Source organism: Vulpes lagopus, chromosome 12, assembly GCF_018345385.1.
Source record: "Vulpes lagopus strain Blue_001 chromosome 12, ASM1834538v1, whole genome shotgun sequence".
Lineage (NCBI taxonomy): Eukaryota > Metazoa > Chordata > Mammalia > Carnivora > Canidae > Vulpes > Vulpes lagopus.
In genome coordinates, this window is record NC_054835.1 from 1,532,459 (window position 1) to 1,549,926 (window position 17,468).

A 17,468-nucleotide genomic window follows, 5' to 3' on the forward strand; every position below is an offset into this window, starting at 1 on the left:
GTATCAGGGACTCCTGCATCAGGCACAAGTATATCATTTTCATTTAGACCCACAGATCTACCTGCTAGACCTTTGTGTGTTTTTAAGAAGAACCAGGGTGGAAGGGGCCATTTCAGATCATGGGTAGGTGAATGCTAGGAAAAAGGCAGCCTTCCTTTTATCAAGTGATGAGAATGAAATGTAGACCTTGTTTGAGGAAGCAGAGGAAATACTAGGAGTCTGGAGGAAGAAAATCAGGGTTTTTTTGTTTTCTTTTTTAAGATTTTACTTATTTATTCATGAGAGACAAAGAGAGAGGGCCAGAGGCATAGGCAGACAGAGAAGCAGGCTCCCCTGTGGGGAGCCCAATGTGAGACTCCATCCCAGGATCCTGGTATCACGACCTGAACCAAAGGCAGATGCTCAACCACGGAGCCACCCAGGTGTCCTGAAAACCAGGATTTTTTTTATTCCTATTAGTGATAATGACTGCTATCTTTTATTGAGTGTTTTCCATCTGCTAGGTGCTACGCTGCATCCTTCTGTGCCTTATCCCTCAGATAACAAACCCAAAGCTCAGATAGATTCTCAGTGACTTGCCCAAGTGGCACATGATCAGAGAACAATGGGAGTTGAGCCCAGGCTGTCTGATGCCAAAGGCTGAGCTGCCAAGCACTCTCCTGCACAATGTCTATACAAGAGACTGGGCCAGGGATTTCTGCATGAGTCTAGTCTGTGTATGACCTCTAGCATATCTTTCACCTCTCTGGATCAGTTTCCCTGTCACATTAAAATGGGATTGTCCTGAATCATTCAAAGCCCATCCGGTTCTCAATTCTGGTTCTTTGACAGCATCTCTTACACATTCCAGGCAGAAGAGAAGGCAGATGCACTCAATAAGGAGCTGCTTATGACCAAACAAAAGTTGATTGATGCTGAAGAAGAGAAAAGACGGCTAGAAGACGAGTCGGCTCAGGTAAGCAGAGCTCTGCCCCTCGCACGTGCCTCTGAGTCTTGTAAGTGCCTAAGAGTCACAAGTCCAGCTGGTGGCTTCCTTTTGGCACTGGGGAACCACTGACAGCTGGCTTCGGTTTCTTTCCGAAGGCTTTTTTTAATTTACCATGTAAAGCATAATGGTTCTTAATAATTGGAGCATAGGTGGAGACAGTGGTGCACAGTCCATCCTTCCTTAGGGCAAGAGAAATCCTGTGTGTCAGCAACTAAATGTGATAAAGAGAAGAGTTAGCATTTCTGCAGAAGGAAAGCAGACATCTTGTAATATCTGGCTATTCCCCTCCCTGTCCACTGGCATCTCCCCCATGGAGCAGACTCTGGAAGGCCTGTCCTGAGCCAGCTTTTCACAATCACTGGGGGCACAGACCTGCAGCTGTAGAAAGCACTCAGAATGCTGTGCCCCCTGGGGGAAGCTGCCCTCCCCTCCACACTTCTCCATAGTGGTCACATGCTCTAGTCTCTATCAGGACTGCCTGAGGTGAGAGATGCCGAGACAATGACGAGACAATGACGAGACAATGACGAGGCAGTCCTCTGATGAGCTTCAGTCCAGGTTCACAGGCAGGGAGGAACCTAGCAAAAGGCCCACGCACTCCAAAATGGGGTTTGATCTTTTTGGAAGTTTTGACTGTTCCCTTCCCTCTCTTGGTATCAGATCCAGGTAGGTGAAATACAGCCCTTTTAGTCAGGTACTTTCCGGAAAGCCCAGAACTCAGCAGTGAGTGCCAGAGCTGTATATTTTTCTTAGAACATTCACTCTTCCCTTTTTTTAATGTATGCAGTTAAAAGAAATGTGTCGTCGGGAACTCGACAAAGCAGAATCTGAGATTAAAAAAAACAGTTCTATCATTGGTGACTACAAGCAGGTGAGTGTGAACACCCTGTCAGTGGGCTGTGTACTCCGGAAGCCCTGCTTATCTGGATGCATGTGTCCCCTCCACATCTGAGTGCTTCCTGGCCCTGCGTCTGCACTGACCAGGCAGGTAACCACTGATTCTCAGTGGTGACACGAGAAATGCTCACTATCTCAGAGAACTGTCATGAGGATTCCCTAAGATCATGCCTATAGAGAGCCTGGCATAGTGCCCAGCATGTAAATAGGCATTTAATGAAAGCCACGCGTGTTATTAAAGCCTCGTGTTCCCCTGTGGTCACATGATATAGAACCACTTCTCTCCCTGGTGGGTTGTTTTCAGAACATAACTGAATTGGTCATATTCTTTCCTATACTCGGATCTCATGCTGGCTCGTGAGTGTGGCAAGTGTCTGTAAACTCTCGGCCATTGAGTGTGGCACTGACGGGTTCCTCAAGTCCTAGGCCAACGGATGGCCTCTGCCCATCCCTCAGACCCCTCCTCACCCTGCGCAGCCGCAGCCTGTGCCGCCCGGTCCAGCTTCTACCGCCAAATTCATCCCAAGCCCAGATTCTGCACGTGATAACATCGCTCAAGAGACTGTCACGTTATGTTTGTTTCTATAGATTTGTTCTCAATTGAGTGAAAGATTGGAGAAGCAGCAGACAGCTAATAAAGTGGAAATTGAGAAGATTTGGGTAAGTTTTCCCTTACCAAAGAGATTCTGTTCTGTACCACCTGGTTCATTGTGCTTTGCTTGGCACAACAGATTGGAGAGGGGGTAGTTTATTGTGATCTCAAGAATGAGAGAAGCTGGCAGATACCTGATCAGAGGCCTGTTGTGGCCTGGCTCAGAAACTGACAGACGCTGGTGTGCCCGTTTCCTCTGGAAAGGGGGTATGGATGAGACCCAGAGAGCTCTGGATTTAGATCTCGAAATACAATTGCCCTTTCCCATCCCCTGGATGACATGACTGTAAAAAGAGTTACCCAAGATTTGCAAATGTCAGTACAGCAGGTGATGCCTGCAGTGCCATGCTGGGCTGATCGAGCCCTGCCAGCAGCAGATTTTGCTTGAGGTGGGAGATGCAGTGGTCAGGACCCTGTGGTCTCATTTTTCAGTCCCCACGTTCTATAAGATGAAGACGTTCCCCCTCTGAGCTCACTTCCTTCTGCTATAATGGATCCAAATCCAATAAAAACTTGAATTTTTTAAATTTTAGTTTTTAATTTTTAGTTTTTTGCCAATTTAGGGGCCTTTAAAACTCAGTGCCTTTTTTTTTTTTTTTTTTTTAGGATTTTATTTATTTGAGAGAACAAAAGAGCATGCGCACAAGCAGAAGGGAGGGGTAGAGGGAGAAGCAGGCTCCCTGCTCAGATCCCAGGACCCTGAGATCACGACCTGAGCCAAAGGCAGACACCTACCCGGCTGAGTCACCCAGGCGCCCAATGATTGCTTTCTTTAAGCTGTACCTGTATTAGAGCACTCACCAAATTTTTCCAAGATGAGTAACTTACTGAAAGATGCTTTGCTAACATATTTACAACTCAGTGGACAGAAAGGTGGGAGAATTCTATGCTCATGGCCTTGTCCACACACATCACCATTTACCTGGGGCAAGATAGCATCCAGCCTCTATCCTAAGTAGTGTGTTAACTTAGCAGTGTTGGTTTTTTTTAATGTAATTTATCATCTGTTTCTAAAATCAGCAGTGCTCATTGCAAACGATTTGGAAAATAAGAGTAAGAAAACAAACCCTTATATTAACCACAGATAATATCACCATTATTAATACATCGGTGTATGTTCTTTTAGTGCTTATTCTGTGTTTATTTCAACATACAAAATGTTTTTCTGAAAAATGCATTTTTTTCACATTTACATCTCTGAAATTGGGAGATATTTTATGACTAATGGCCTTCTAAGTGGTTTAATCAGGAGCACCTGGGTGGCTCCGTTTGTCAGGTGTCTGACTCTTGATTTTGGCCCAGGTCATGATCTCAGGATGGTAAGATCTACCCCTGTGTCATGCTCCTCCTTGGGAGTAGAGCCTGCTTGGGATTCTCTCTCTCCTTCTTTCCCTCCCTTGCTTGCTCGTTCTCTCTCAAAATCAAATAAATACGTAAATAAAGTGGTTTAATTGGCGGAATACTTTCTTAGAGGAACATGAAATCGGGTTTCTCCCAGTCAGGGGCATATTATTTTGATGAGACATGGTATATATTTGTAACTATATCTTACAGACATTTCTGTGTCCTGATTGACCCAGCATTTAACTGTTTGCACCATGTCATGAAAAATTCCTCACTTTGTTGAGCTTCCTTGTATAAATACAGCAATGTATATTAATTTTTTATAGTAGTTGAATAGTTTATCCCATTATTTTTCTCTTTCTGATTCTGCAGTGAAAAATCTTTGCACATAAATCTTTAGTCCTTGCATCTTCATTGTTTAACCAAGGTTCCTGAAAGTGAGGTGACCAGACCAACATATAAGAATGTTTTTATTGCTCTTAGTGCAGGATACTACATGGCTTTTCTACTAGGGTATCTGCCAGTTTACAAAGAGAACAGAGTTTTTCAGAAGCTGTAGTGCTCAACCCAGAAGCTACCTCTTGGCTCCCCAAAAGGAGATGCCCACAGCTTCCTGCAGGGCTGGCTTCTCTTCCTTGACCCTTCACATCTGACATTCAATTTCAGCAAAAAGTGGATGACTGTGAACGCTGCCGGGAGTTTTTCAATAAAGAAGGTCGCATAAAGGGTATGAGCTCAGCTAAGGAAGTTTTAGATGAGGACACAGATGAAGAGAAGGAGACGCTCAAGAACCAGCTGAGAGAGATGGAACTGGAGCTGGCACAGACCAAGCTACAGTTGGTGGAAGCGGAGTGTAAGATTCAGGTAACAGCCCCGGGCTAGACACCCCAGAAATGAGCTTTTCTTCCCTTTGAAACTCTGACCGTAATCCTTCTGGGAAGAAGCCCGTTACTTGTTATTTACCAATGGATGTGTAATTAGTATTTGGCTTGTCAGAAGAATTGGACTTTCTCATAATGGTCCATCAAGCTTGGAATCTCTTTGGTGGAGCAGAGACATGCTTTGAAATCACCGCTGCAGCATCAGCACCTGGGACCTTGGGTTAGTACATGACCTCACATTTCAGGCCCCATCTGATAGTTTGCTTTGAAGACTAAGATAAAGTACAGAAAGGGCTCAACACAGTGTCTGAGGACTTCACAAATGCCAGCTCTTTGCCCCAGCTCCCATTACTTACCTAGCTTTGTGACTTGGGATATGTTACCTGATTGATCTGAGCCTCTGTTCCTGATGAAGAAATTGGGCTTAACCTTTATCCTGCGTGGCCAGTTCCCTGAGCACCAATACAGGGCACTTGGTGGGCCCCAAGCACGGTTTGTGGAAGGGACCAAGTTCAGGTCTGGAGCTTAGGGCCTGGTCTCCCACGTCGCACACATTCACTGGGCATCTGCTCTTTGCCAGGCCCTGTTCTAGGTGCTGGGGTTGCAAAGCTAAGACATGGCTTGTGCGACTGTCCAGGACAATCAGGAAAAGCCACCACCAAGGCAGCAGTATGTGAGCTGCGGTCAGAGAATGAACAAGGGTTGCAGCTGCACAAGAGAAAGAAAGTGAGCATTTCTGGTGGAGGGAGCGGTTGCTTAGCACCAGAGGGAGGAGAGGGCCTGGCCAGGAAGGAGTGTCAGGAAGGTAGGGGTGGAGGTAGGCTCTGAGCTGGCAGCAGAGCCTCCGGGTCCAGTCGTGAAACACTTCAAATGCTTTGCCTGAGAGTCTAGACTTCAAAGGTCTTTGCTGGAAATTAATGACGTGGTCTTTACTGGAGCGCTAGCCCTGTCTGCCCAGTGTGTAGTAGGTGGACAAGAGTGCGAGGTGCTCAGTCAGGAGGTTGTTTTAATAAATTGACTAGGCAAGAAATGAAAACTTAACTAGGAAAGATCTCAGAACTCTAGGGATTCCAGATCCTTCTATGGCACTTGGAGACTGGGGGAATGTCCAGAGGCCTCTCAAGAGAAAAATAGGCTGAATTCTTGTCTTGGCTCAGCTCTGGGGAGGCAGCATCATTGACACCACAGCCTGGCATGCTCATGTACATTGTTCCTTTTGCAGGACCTGGAGCATCATTTAGGCCTTGCCCTAAATGAGGTACAGGCCGCCAAGAAGACGTGGTTTAACCGAACACTGAGCTCCATAAAGACAGCAACGGGGGTTCAAGGGAAAGAGACTTGCTGAGCAAAGTGGCTGCCTCCAGACATCTTCAGAAAACACGACACCTTTTGTTGCCTTCTTTGGCCAGATGTGTGATTCTGTGATATGTCCCAGGACCAGAATGTACCTAAGTCAGATCCATAGAAGCATGTTGGTAGGTCATTGGACCAGAGCTCATGAAGCAGGCAGCCTCGGGGGTAAGGCTCTCCTAACTACTGATGCTAACAGACCTGCTGGCTGAGTGACGGCTCTGGACATGCTCTGGGAAACCATCCTCAGGGTGAGCTCCCAGCCTCCTCCTGGTGTGGGTCACCACCTCACCCAGCCCAAGGGCTGAGTTGACATTGTCAGAGTTTGGGGATCCTTCAGGCTTTTGGTTTTTTTCTAAACCTTTAATCTTTTTTTTTTTTAATATACATATTATATGTATTGGTGGGAGGGTGGGCAAGGGATCAGTAACTCAAATAATTCTTATCTACTTCAGTGCCAGCATAGGGTCCTCCAGGTACACGTGGAGAAGCACTTTGTTTTAAATAGGGGTTTCCTGGTTGTAGTTGCAGCCACCTAGTTTTGTTAAACCACACGATGCACAGGTTTTGGGTTTGGCATTATTCACATTTCTGATCAATTCTATGCAACTCTCTTAGTTCCTGTTGTTCTTTAGTGTCAGCTGCCAAAACTTCACGGGGCTGGGCTGGGGACTTGACCAACGTGAGACAGGATTAATCATAACGTGGACAAATCTTATTTTGCTTCATGTGTCGCGCGCGCGTGTGTGTATGTGTGTGTGTAAATAAATATCTTCTCCCTGTGCAACTAACTGACAGTGTTTAAATCCCAGACTAAGACTGATCTGCACAAGCTAATTCTTTGGATATCTGGGCACTTGATTTCACTCCGGGTTTGTCAAGCTCCCTTCCTCCCTGCCCTCACAAGAGCTGGGAGACGCTCCTTCACTAAAATGTTCCTAGTGTTTTTTGCACAACAGGTCATACAAGTGAGAAAGACACTGCACTGTGTGTGTGTGTTCTTGTAAATGCCTGTGCAAGATGTATGTGCCGAGGCCCGTCCTGCTGGCTTGCAGGTCCCTCCCCTGCTCCCCCACCCCAGGCTGCCTGGGCCCTGGGCCCTCCCCAGAGTGTGGCTGGGTGTGGACCTCGATGTTCAGGTGGGCTTGCAGGTTCTCACTTCAAAACTATGGAATGGAGGTTTTAGCACCTTTAAGTAAATAAATAAATAACCTAGCCTTTTAATTTATATAGCGGTATGCTGACAGGCTGGCGCCAATGGTCTCGTCGCCTCCGCACGCAGGGTGCAGGTAGCTGTTCTAAGAGGCACTGGTCTGTGTGTAAAGATACTTGGCTTGTTTTGTATCTCTTTCCCTGGTGGCTGTCCTAGCGCTTGCTGAAGCCATCTGTGGTAAGGGAGGTGACAAGAGGCAACCCCTCCCCCACACACCCTCCACCGCTTTGTGTCTTTCTTGTTCAGTTACCGAAACAGCTGTAAGCCCATCTACAACTAGGTGCGTGGACATTGTGCTAGGGTAGTTCCAGTGTGTCAACTTTATGAATTGAAATATAAACCAGTAAAATTGTATTACTATTCCTTTTGTTGGTTTTATTTTAACAGCATATTCATTAAATATTTTGGTACAAAGAGCATCACTTTGTAGAAACCGGTTTCATCATTATGTGCACCTGCCCCCTCTCCCCCACTCCCACACACACAGAAGATCCCCCTCTGTGCTGTCAGGCAGGTGTGGGCACCAGGCACCTCCCTACTCATGCACTCACATGTACCAAGCAGCTCCAGTGTGCCAGCTTCCCCTCCCACGAGGCTGATGCCTGCATTTCTGTGGCTAACACTGATTACCCTCTTCAAAATAAAGTGTTGTGGTTATGGAGTGAGGCGCTATTTGTGAAGTGGAGGGTTAGAGAAGGCCTAAGGAGTTAAGAGTATAGTAAGACCTTGAAAGATGAAAGCATCTTGCCCGGGCAGAGACAGGAGGTGGAATTCCGAGCCTCAAATGTGAATATGCAGGAGAAGTAGCTGGGGTCCAGTTCTGCTCTGTTCAGACTTCAGGAAGAGAGGTCGGCATGGACAGACACATCTCATAGAAAGCTCCCTTATGGTGCAGGGGTCCTCTCCTGCACCATAAGGATGCACAGGCCACCTAGCCATCTCTGTTTACCACCTTGCCCCTTCTCTGCAGCAGGAAGAGGAGCAGCCTCCCCAACCCTGCGGTTTCCTCCCCTCCGGGACCCCTCTACCTCTGGCCTTAGATGGAAACGGGCTGAGACGCAGGCTGCGAAGAAGGGAAGGTGGTGAGTGGAGCCCCTGCCCAGTCTTTGTCCACTGCACTGAAGCTGGGCAAGTGCCTAGAGGGGCCTGGGCCTTGGCAGGTGCCCTGCAGAGCCCAGGACAGCAGCTCCAGGGCACATTTGGGATCCCTTTGCCATTCACAGACTGGAGAATCTACTTCTGGCCAGTGGGGGCAGGAATCCAGAAAGGCCAGCTTGCTCTAGGCTTTTCTGATCCCAAGGGTCCTGGTGTTGGGAAGTGTAGGGACTCTACAGAAATCCTCATGTCGCAGCTGTGCCCACCCCAGAGAAAGAAGTCCATCTGCCAGTCAGCCCAGGAAACAGGAGGCCTCAGGTGATTCCAATGGGCCCTGCTCTCAGCGAGGTCCCCTCGTGGTGTGAAGACCCAGACTGAGAAACCTACTGAAACAGGTGTATGGGCTCCTGTGGGGACAGGGAGGGCTGTGTATTTGCAAGGGAGATGAAGCAGTGTGAAGCGTCTTCTGCACCGTGACCAAGGGGTTTGCTGGGTAGAGAGGCAACAAGATGTTTAGCTGGAAGAAGCAGTGGGTAGTTAGCACTATGGTCTAATGGAGGGAAACTGGATGAGGTTGAGGCCACCCAGGCCAAGCAGTTTGAAGGTCAAGGGAACGACTACAGAGTTTTAGGCCAACTTACTTTTAAAAAATTGGGTAAGTGCCCTGGCAGTCCTTAGGAAGAAAAGTTGCAAGAAAGATTTAATCTAAAGAGATGATAAAATAGGCCAGACTGGAGACAGTTCCTGGAGAGTCATCAAAACTTGGAGGGAGGGGAGGACACACAGGGAGAGAAACGGAGCTCCTGGTGTGTGGACTTGAGACAGTCCAGGAAAACATGGCTGGGATGTACCCAGAAGCCACAGATGCTCAGGACTTGTGCAGGCATCTCTACCATAGTGTTGCAGAGCGTCAACATACTGACCGTCCTTTGTTGTGAGGCGCTGTCCTGCGCTTACAGCTGGTTAGCAACATCCCTCACCACGTCCCACCGGTTGGCACTAGAAAGGTCTTCACATCCCCAGGTAGAACCGTCACCCCTTGTGGTGAAGCCCCGCTCTGGCAGGTTAGCTGAAGTGAGAAGAGTGGCTGAGACCGCACAGAATGGAGACAGCCAGGGCTAGCCAGCTGCAGGCCTAGAAGTGCCATTTGAGGAGAAAAGGCCACAGAGGAAGGCTGGGCCATCTGGAGGGAAAGGAGCAAGCTCTGCATCAGAGTGAGGGCAGGACCAGAAAGGGCTCATTGGATTTGGTGAAGGGGGAGCTGCTGGTGCCCAGAGTGGGAACAGACTCAGAGGTGGGTGGGGATACTGCCGAGGACTGTGCAGGGGGCTAGAGCATGAGGCTTTGTGTTGGAAAACTCAGATCCTGGTTCTGATAGTGGCCGCATTTCTTCCCAGACGGTGCGTGCTCAGGGCTGCTGGAAAGGTCAGTGAAAATACACAACAGGCTGGGTGGACTAAGCAGGGACCACTGAACCTCAGAGCCTTGGTAATAATTCCCAGCAGGGAGGAGACACCTTCCTCAGTCTTGCAGGACTGCTGCCACCCCGTCTGTTCTGAATTTCCAGTGTCCGTGGCAGGAGTGAAGAAAAGAAAATCCCCAGGAGCTAAAAATAAGCTGAGAACACCACTCCCAGCTCTGACTGACCCAACTGTTGTGAAAATCCGGTTCTATGCAGCATGGAGTAAGCAGGTGACACAGGTCCCTTGTGACCTGGAAGAGTTCTATCCTCCTCAGTCTGGTGGACATTCACAGTATTAGAGTGCTTCCCCTGCTCAGATGGGCTGGATTCTGACCTTGGGCCTCCTCCTGTCCCGTGACCCTTCTGGGGGGAGGGGGTCAAAAAAGATGAAGCACGAGCGGGGATTAGGACCACAGCAGATGAAAAGCTCAGCCTTTCCCCATCTTACAGGTGAAGAAATAGGACACACAGGTTTGTGGCGCAGGCCCTAGGTCTCTTACCACCACAGCCAGCAGGGCAGCTGTGGGTGCGTGACCTCCTAGCACTTCACTGCAGAAGGCAAACATGCACAGTGGTGCAGGGGGGGCAAATCCAGGCTGCCAGGCTGTGACCTGCCAGCACTCATCTCTCAGGTGTCATCCTGTGTGTCCTAGGAGATGCTGGGTGCTGTAAGCTCTTGGTCGTCTTTGTGCATACTGTTCCCTCCAGCGGTCAGATCAGGATATTCTTAGATTTGTAAGTAAAGGTGGAAGGCTGGCTGCCTGTGCTCACAAGATCCTGCCCTACCAGGAGCAGCCGCCACCTCCCCCCTCTTCCGGGGCCCCCAGCACGAACAGTGTGCCCACCCCCCCCTTTCACCTCAACAGGCTGTCCCCTGTGCTCATGATGGGCAGGGGGGGGCAGGGGAGCAGTGGTGGGCCCAGGCCAGCGTGCAGGGACCCCCAGTGTCTCCGTCCACCCTGTGGTGGCACTTACCTGGTGGGCAGCAGCAGACCCGAGGCAGATCCACTGCAGGACCCTCCCAAAGGGGGAAGAGCTTCAGTTTTGGCTACAAATTGTTGTTACCATCTAGAAGTTCTATACATTTCCCGGTGAGCCTTAGTGTCCCGATGTGTCATTTGTGGGGACTGCCAGCCCTGGGGAAAGGGTGTGAGCAGAAGACTAAGGTGTGTGAAAAGCCCCCAGTGAATTCTAAGCTTTAGAATTCAGCCCTCACTCAACACCCATGACTCACCACTTGCTAGGTCACAGTGCCAGGCTCAGATTTCAGGTTCAGTAAACTTTTTGCACCGTTAGCAGAGAAGAAACAGAGAGTTGTTAGGGACAGTAAACAGGCCTTGGCCCCTCATGCCTTTATGTGATAGGAAGAACCTGCTGCGTGATCTGAACCAGAGTCACAGGGACCAGGAAAACGGTCCCGCACTTGACCATTTCACAAAGTGACAGTCTTCACTTAACCAGTCAGTCCACTGCTGTTTAAGACAGAAGCTTTTATTTTTATTCATCCAAATGGGGAGAATGCAACATGTCAGGGCATTACAGACAAACTGCAGCAGCCAGACAAGAGGGTCAGTCTATGGCAAAGTCCAACATAGTGCGGAAGAGCCGCAGTGTGGGTGGTGGAGTGGAAGAGAGTCCCTTTGGATGAAGGCCAGGCATCTCTGGGCGAGGCACTGGTGACTGTCCACACATGCAGGCCGCTGCTTCAACCACGCCGAAGGTTTCACGTTCAGAGTCCTACATGTAATCATTGCCCCAGAGGGGAAGGACAAGCCGTGGTGGTTGCGTTTGCCAAGGTTTTCAACATAATACACAACATAAAGTTATTGCCAAGGACTTTGCACTGCAAATTATACTATTTACACTTGTGTATTCAGAAAGAACGGTAAATAGATACAGATAGGTATTTTAAATTGATCTCTAAAAGCTACCTCGGTCATCACCAGACCAGAGTGAGACCAAGCTACAGCCAGAAGTCCAATGTCACATGTGTAACCGTGCAGTAGGGATAGGTTTTCTCCCCACAACTATACTCACTCGGCCTCCTCCGTACCTCTGGAATTCCCCACCCCGGGGCTGAGGCTGAGCAGGGCCACTTACTTCCTCCTTTAGGAGGGAAGCTCCTTCTCCAAAAGCCGTGGGCTCCAGTTCTAAGCTAGCTGCCTGGGGCAGGAAATGCATCCTGTAGGCCCCTCTCTGAGAGAGCTACACTGCATGGCATGCAAACCCGGGAGCACTGCCTCACTGCCCTCACCCTAGTTAGGGCTACCTCAAGGGGCTGTCCTCTCCCAAAGGTGTGAGTGGGCCCCCAGCAGCCACTCAGGCCAGCAAGCAGGCTGCTTCCTGGGTGAACGGCCTGAGCTGAGAAACACTTAGGGGAAATCCACAAGGTGAGCCTGCTGAGAGCCAGAGTAGATGAAGTCTGCCCCACGCAGGTCCCCAGACAACAAGGGAGACAAACGCGGAAGACTCCCACCTCAAGCAAGTGTTCACTTTGCTTCCTCCAGCCCCTGGGAAGGAAGGGCATCGGGAGTTGGGAGCCCACACGTGAGCCAGAGACACCTGGGATTCCTGGAAGGTGCCGGAAGCAAGGCGCTCACAGGCCTTGAGGCTGCCTGTAATTAGCCTCCCTGGCTGAGTCTCTAGATATAGGCCTTCCTCTCCAAGAAAGGTAGCAAGAAACAGCAGGCCCCACACTGAGAAACCACTACAGTCAGTGAGCGAGAGAACTGGGAGATGTTGGTGTCCCCTCGACAAAGAAGGGGTGCACTATGACCCTGCCAGCCCACGAGACGCCATGCTGCTCAGGGAGGGGAGCATCTAATGGCAGCACTCGTGACCCGACAGGATAGACAGGGCAGATGAAGTATCTGGGCAGTCAGGTCAGTCCCAGCTTGGCGGGTGGCCTCATGACCTCAGGCAGGCTGACACTGTGACCCGTATCAAGGACGGAGCCTGTCTGGAGCACTGTGTCTTGCCAGTGACCCACCAAACCAAAACCCCTAAGCAGTGCTCAGACTGGAGAAGTCGGGGGGGGGGGGGAGCTGGACACTTAAAATGCAACCTAACAAATCACACATGGAGAAGGGACTTAAAAGGGTCTTCTGAGCTACCTGAAACTCCTCTGTCCCTCCCTTCATCTCCATTAGCAACAAACGTAACTTTTCAGAGCAGAAATACTTCCGTTAAAAAAAAAGAAAAAAAAAGAAAAAAAAAGAAATACTTCCGTTAGAGTCAAAAAAAAAAACCTTCTGACCATCTGTGTCCCTAAGTAGGAGTTGTGTGCTAGGAGAGGCAAGTGCCTGGGCCCCACTGCCGACAGCCTCCCTCTGAGGCCCAAGCCACAGGGCAGGATGGAGCTGCTTGAGGCACAGCCACCCCAGGTACCATCATGCCAGCCGCCCCACCTTTGTCCTTTCTTTTCCCTGAGCCACAGACCCCTCCGGAAAACACCAGGAGTGCTCCTCAGAAACATGGCGCACCTACTGTCAGAGCACGGAAGCCCCCTCAGCCCTGGCACCAAATTCCAAGAGGCACACCCTCCACAGAAGGCAAGCCCAAGGCTGGCATCCAACGGGCCCTGGAGGCACAGCTCCCCGAGGGCTCCCGTAACCCTTGCTGGAGTCCAGCAATGACCAGACACGGCTCCCTCGGCAGGCAGCACACAGTCCCCAGGTTTTCAGTGATTTCTGGGTGCCACATCCTACCACCTTCCAAGTCAACCTCCTGCATAAGGCCAGGCCCACCTGCCCAGGGCAGCACCCAACCCCTCACCTGCTGACTGGGTCTCCAGGGGACCAGGGTGCTGGCAGTCCACATGCCTCCCCAGACGTGCAAGGCTGCCAGCTGGCACCACACCCCCCAGCTGCGGGGCTACAGGCACAGGCCCCTCGCCTCCCACCCTGTGCCTGTTGCAGGGCTTCCATGCAGCAGTCAGGCCAGATGGTCTTTCTGCAGTCCCCAAGGGCCCTTTCACTGCACGTTAAGCGCAGAGCCCCCTCCTCACCAGAGGAGAACATGGGCAGCTCCCAGTCCTGGGCCCTGGCATGTCACCAATGCTCAACATACAGCGGCTCCCTTCACCTGCCTAGAAACCCCAGGGTGGGGGTGGGAGGCAGGTTTGGAAAGTAGAAAGCACTATATATATTCATAACTGTTTTCATCGCCCCAACTACATTGAGCACCTTGGGGCAGGCACCACGAGTGACTCACCTCAATCTCCCCTGCACCCAACAGAAGGCCTGGCCTCCGGCAGTCTGTGATGCACCTGAGCAGTGTTGGCTTTAGCCTGTTACACACAGGCTAAAGTCGTGTGTGGCAGTCGTGTGTGGGCTTCTTGAGAGTCCCACCCATTATCTGTGCTTCTCTGAAGTCCTGTTCTGTGCACTGGTTACATGCAGACAGGAAGTGAAGCTCTCCTGCCCTGAACTCAATTCTGAAGGAAGGTGGAGCTCATTTTTACCCTCACACAAGGCCAAAATCTAATTCTGGTTTGAGACCGAATATTTAAATGGTCTTTAGGACAGACAGCAAGAGAAAAAGCCTGTAAGTCAAAAAAGTGTGCTCCCTGGCCCCCAAAGCCAATGGCCAGAAAAACCAACAAGTCTGGGCCTCTCCCTCCACTTGATTACCAACTCTAACCTAATTCTTGCCTTAAAAGTCTAGACAAAACCCAAGATACCATTTGTAATCACAGGTCTGGTCTTCCACAACCAGAGTGATGTTGCTAAAATGCATCTGTGCTCAGTTTACTGTCTGAACGCAACATCTCACTGGCTCCGCAGCACCCAGAGAATGAGGTCCATGCTCTAGCCTGGCACTCGGCCCTTCCCAGGCTGGGCCCAACATGCTCACATGACTGTACTGTTGTTGGTGTTCACACCTGCCCTGGGCAGGTGGGCCTGGCCTTATGCAGGTGGAGACACCCTCCTCGTCTCCAGAGCAGCTTCCTAAGGCCCTCCTGATTGACACCTGAGCCTCTTCTCTCCTCGAGGCCTCATCACCTTGGACTTCCCCAAGTCCTGTTCTGCTCTGTATTTTGCTCTCACCTGTCAATGCATCCTGCCTCCCAACACACACACACACACACACACACACACACACACACACACACACACACACACACCCCTGTGGTCCTTATGGGCCAGAACTGCCCTTCCTCCTCAGCATTCACACAGGACAGATGCTCTCAGGAGGCCCTTGTGGGAAGGTAGATGAGCCAAGCAGCAGGTGGAAGAAGTTTCCAGTCATGAATAAACCAAGGGGTGAGGAGTCTCTACAGTCTAAGACAGGTTGGCAAAATAGGGCTCATTACCTACTGTGGGGTTGTTGTTTTTTTAAAGTTTGTTGGACCAGGCCACATTTGCTTATGCACTGTTGTCTCTGGCTGCTCTTGTGCTACCACAACTGAGCTGAGTAGCCATGAGAGTGAATGGTCCACAGAGCCTGGAAGATTTCCTGTTTGGCCCTTTCCAGAAAGTCTGTCAATACCAGGGCTAAGGCAGTGCTCCCATATATTTCCACATTATGACGTACACAGGTGGGATGTCTGGGATCCCAGCTGGTATAAAAAGACAAGGCTGCTTGTAGTTGGAGATATTTGACCCTGGGTTCCTAGCCACCCCAAAGGCTGAGGGCCCCTGTAACCTTTCACAGCTCTGACCTAAAGGTTCAGAACCACAGATGCCTCCTTAGCCTTAGTCCCCAACAGAGCTAGAGGTAAGAGAGGTGCAGAAACTCACCTGGACTCCTCTTGCTTCCTCCTGCCACTTGTTCAGTATGAAACAGGTGACAGGCCTGAGCTAGACACAGAAATCTTACATGGTGTTTCTGCCCTCTTTCAAGTACTCTGTAAAGCCAGTCTGCAACTTCCCACAGCTAAACACCATGTTTTATAGATGCTGACTCCAGTGAGCTCCAGACCTGGCCCAGGTAAAGAAATCAAAACACTTCTTTAGGGATCCCTGGGTGGCGCAGCGGTTCGGCGCCTGCCTTTGGCCCAGGGCGCGATCCTGGAGACCCGGGATCGAATCCCACGTCGGGCTCCCGGTGCATGGAGCCTGCTTCTCCCTCTGCCTGTGTCTCTGCCTCTCTCTCTCTCTCTCTCTCTCTCTGTGTGTGACTATCATAAGTAAATAAAAATTAAAAAAAAAAAAAAAAAAAAACACTTCTTTAAAACAAAAACAAAAACCAAAAAAAAAAAAAAAAAAAGAAGAAGAAGAAGAAGAAGAAGTCCACTGTACGAATAAACACCCAGTACCCGTCACTCCCCTTGACTGGCAAACCCAGCAGAGCAGACGTGGGAAAACTGGGGAAGGGAAGATGCTGACCCAGGAGCCTGCAAACCTCTCTCCACTGTCAAAGAGATACTTCCCAGAGAGCACAAGAGGGCTCATAACCCCATGCCGAGGAGGACTTGGGCCACCAAACCCCCATTTCCCAGCCTCTCCATCATTCCTTCCTGCCCAGCCTCCCTCACCTTCCCCATCTTGGCCCCAAGTGCCACTGTCCTCTCAGTGACCTCCTGAACGGAGGCCCAGGAGACAGACGTGCTTGGGCGCGTCCCCGGCTACCCTTAATGAGTGTGTGGTTCCCTGGCCCCCTACTGGGTGCCATCAGGTCCACCCTCCCGCTCAGTCCAGGTGAGGAGCTTGGCCTATGAAGAGACACACCATTCTTGCATCTGTAGCAGCCTCTGCCTCCTGCCTCAAGTCCTTCCCCATCCAGCTATCTAAATCAACCCTCTAGGATTCTCTCACCATTTGGAAGAGGATAATCACTGAAGGGCACAATACCCAGGGGTTTCCCCCAAGCGACTCCAAATTACACATCCCATTTGCCACTTCACCCTTCTGACCATCCCAGTTCCTATCAGCAAGTAACTTTGTGCTGCTCCACAAGGCTGTGCCCCTGCTGTGCACACCCTGTGCCGCGGCCCCCCACCTTCTTGGAAGCTCTCCTCACGACCCTCCCCCTCCCAGCAGACTCCCATCCAGCTCCTGGATCAGTCTCAAGGGAAGCCTTTGCCACTCCTGTCAGAGCCGCTCAGGTTCTCAGCCTCCTCACAGGCCTAGGTCCTGCACTGAGTGTGGGGCCTGCCAGAGTTAAAGACAACTGATCTGTTCAAGCCCCTGAGCACCCCCTCCCTCTTCCTGTGCACCCTATCTTGGTTGGCAGTTTCACCTTCTACTCAGTTGTCTAAGCTGAAAATCCTGGTATTTTCTCCAGCTGTTCCTTCCACACAGAGCCTGGTAAATAGCAGTAGGTGACAGTGAAGGTTTCTCAATGAATCCATATTCCCAAGAGGGTAGAAACGGTCTTGGTAGTGTCTGCAAACACATCAGTGTTCTGACCAAATGTGATACCCCATGGCAGAAACTCCTCTGCACTATGCAAACATTTGGCTTGCTTAAACACTCCTGGTACCAAGGGCCTCCTTTCTCATCACAGCAAATCTCCCAGGGGCAGCCTGGGAGGCACACATTAGCCCAAATTGCCCAACTGGCTTCCTATAACTATCTTTACCCTTCTGGAGCCACATACAAGTAAATGTAACCCTTTAAAATAGCTGATGGGTAGGTCCATGA

General features: G+C 50.3%; 2 protein-coding genes across 3 annotated transcripts in view; one reads left to right on the forward strand and one right to left on the reverse strand.

Annotated features, from left to right (window-relative positions):
• Positions 1-7,744, forward strand: part of RABGAP1 (RAB GTPase activating protein 1) — a 110,210-nt gene extending 102,466 nt beyond the window's left edge. Inside the window, exons 16-20 of the mRNA XM_041727118.1 lie at positions 851-955; positions 1,776-1,859; positions 2,474-2,545; positions 4,548-4,745; positions 5,985-7,744. Of these exons, the coding sequence (XP_041583052.1) occupies positions 851-955; positions 1,776-1,859; positions 2,474-2,545; positions 4,548-4,745; positions 5,985-6,107 (582 nt within the window). The 3' untranslated portion in view covers positions 6,108-7,744. The remainder of the gene's footprint in view (positions 1-850; positions 956-1,775; positions 1,860-2,473; positions 2,546-4,547; positions 4,746-5,984) is intronic.
• A 3,608-nt stretch (positions 7,745-11,352) lies between these two features.
• Positions 11,353-17,468, reverse strand: part of LOC121474212 (spermatid perinuclear RNA binding protein) — a 148,769-nt gene continuing 142,653 nt past the window's right edge. Inside the window, exon 20 of one of the 2 annotated variants that reach the window (XR_005983291.1) lies at positions 11,353-11,619. The gene's annotated coding sequence lies outside the window, so the exon portion shown is untranslated. Of the gene's footprint in view, positions 15,805-17,468 lie in introns of both variants that reach the window. The other variant, XR_005983290.1, reaches the window with a different exon arrangement.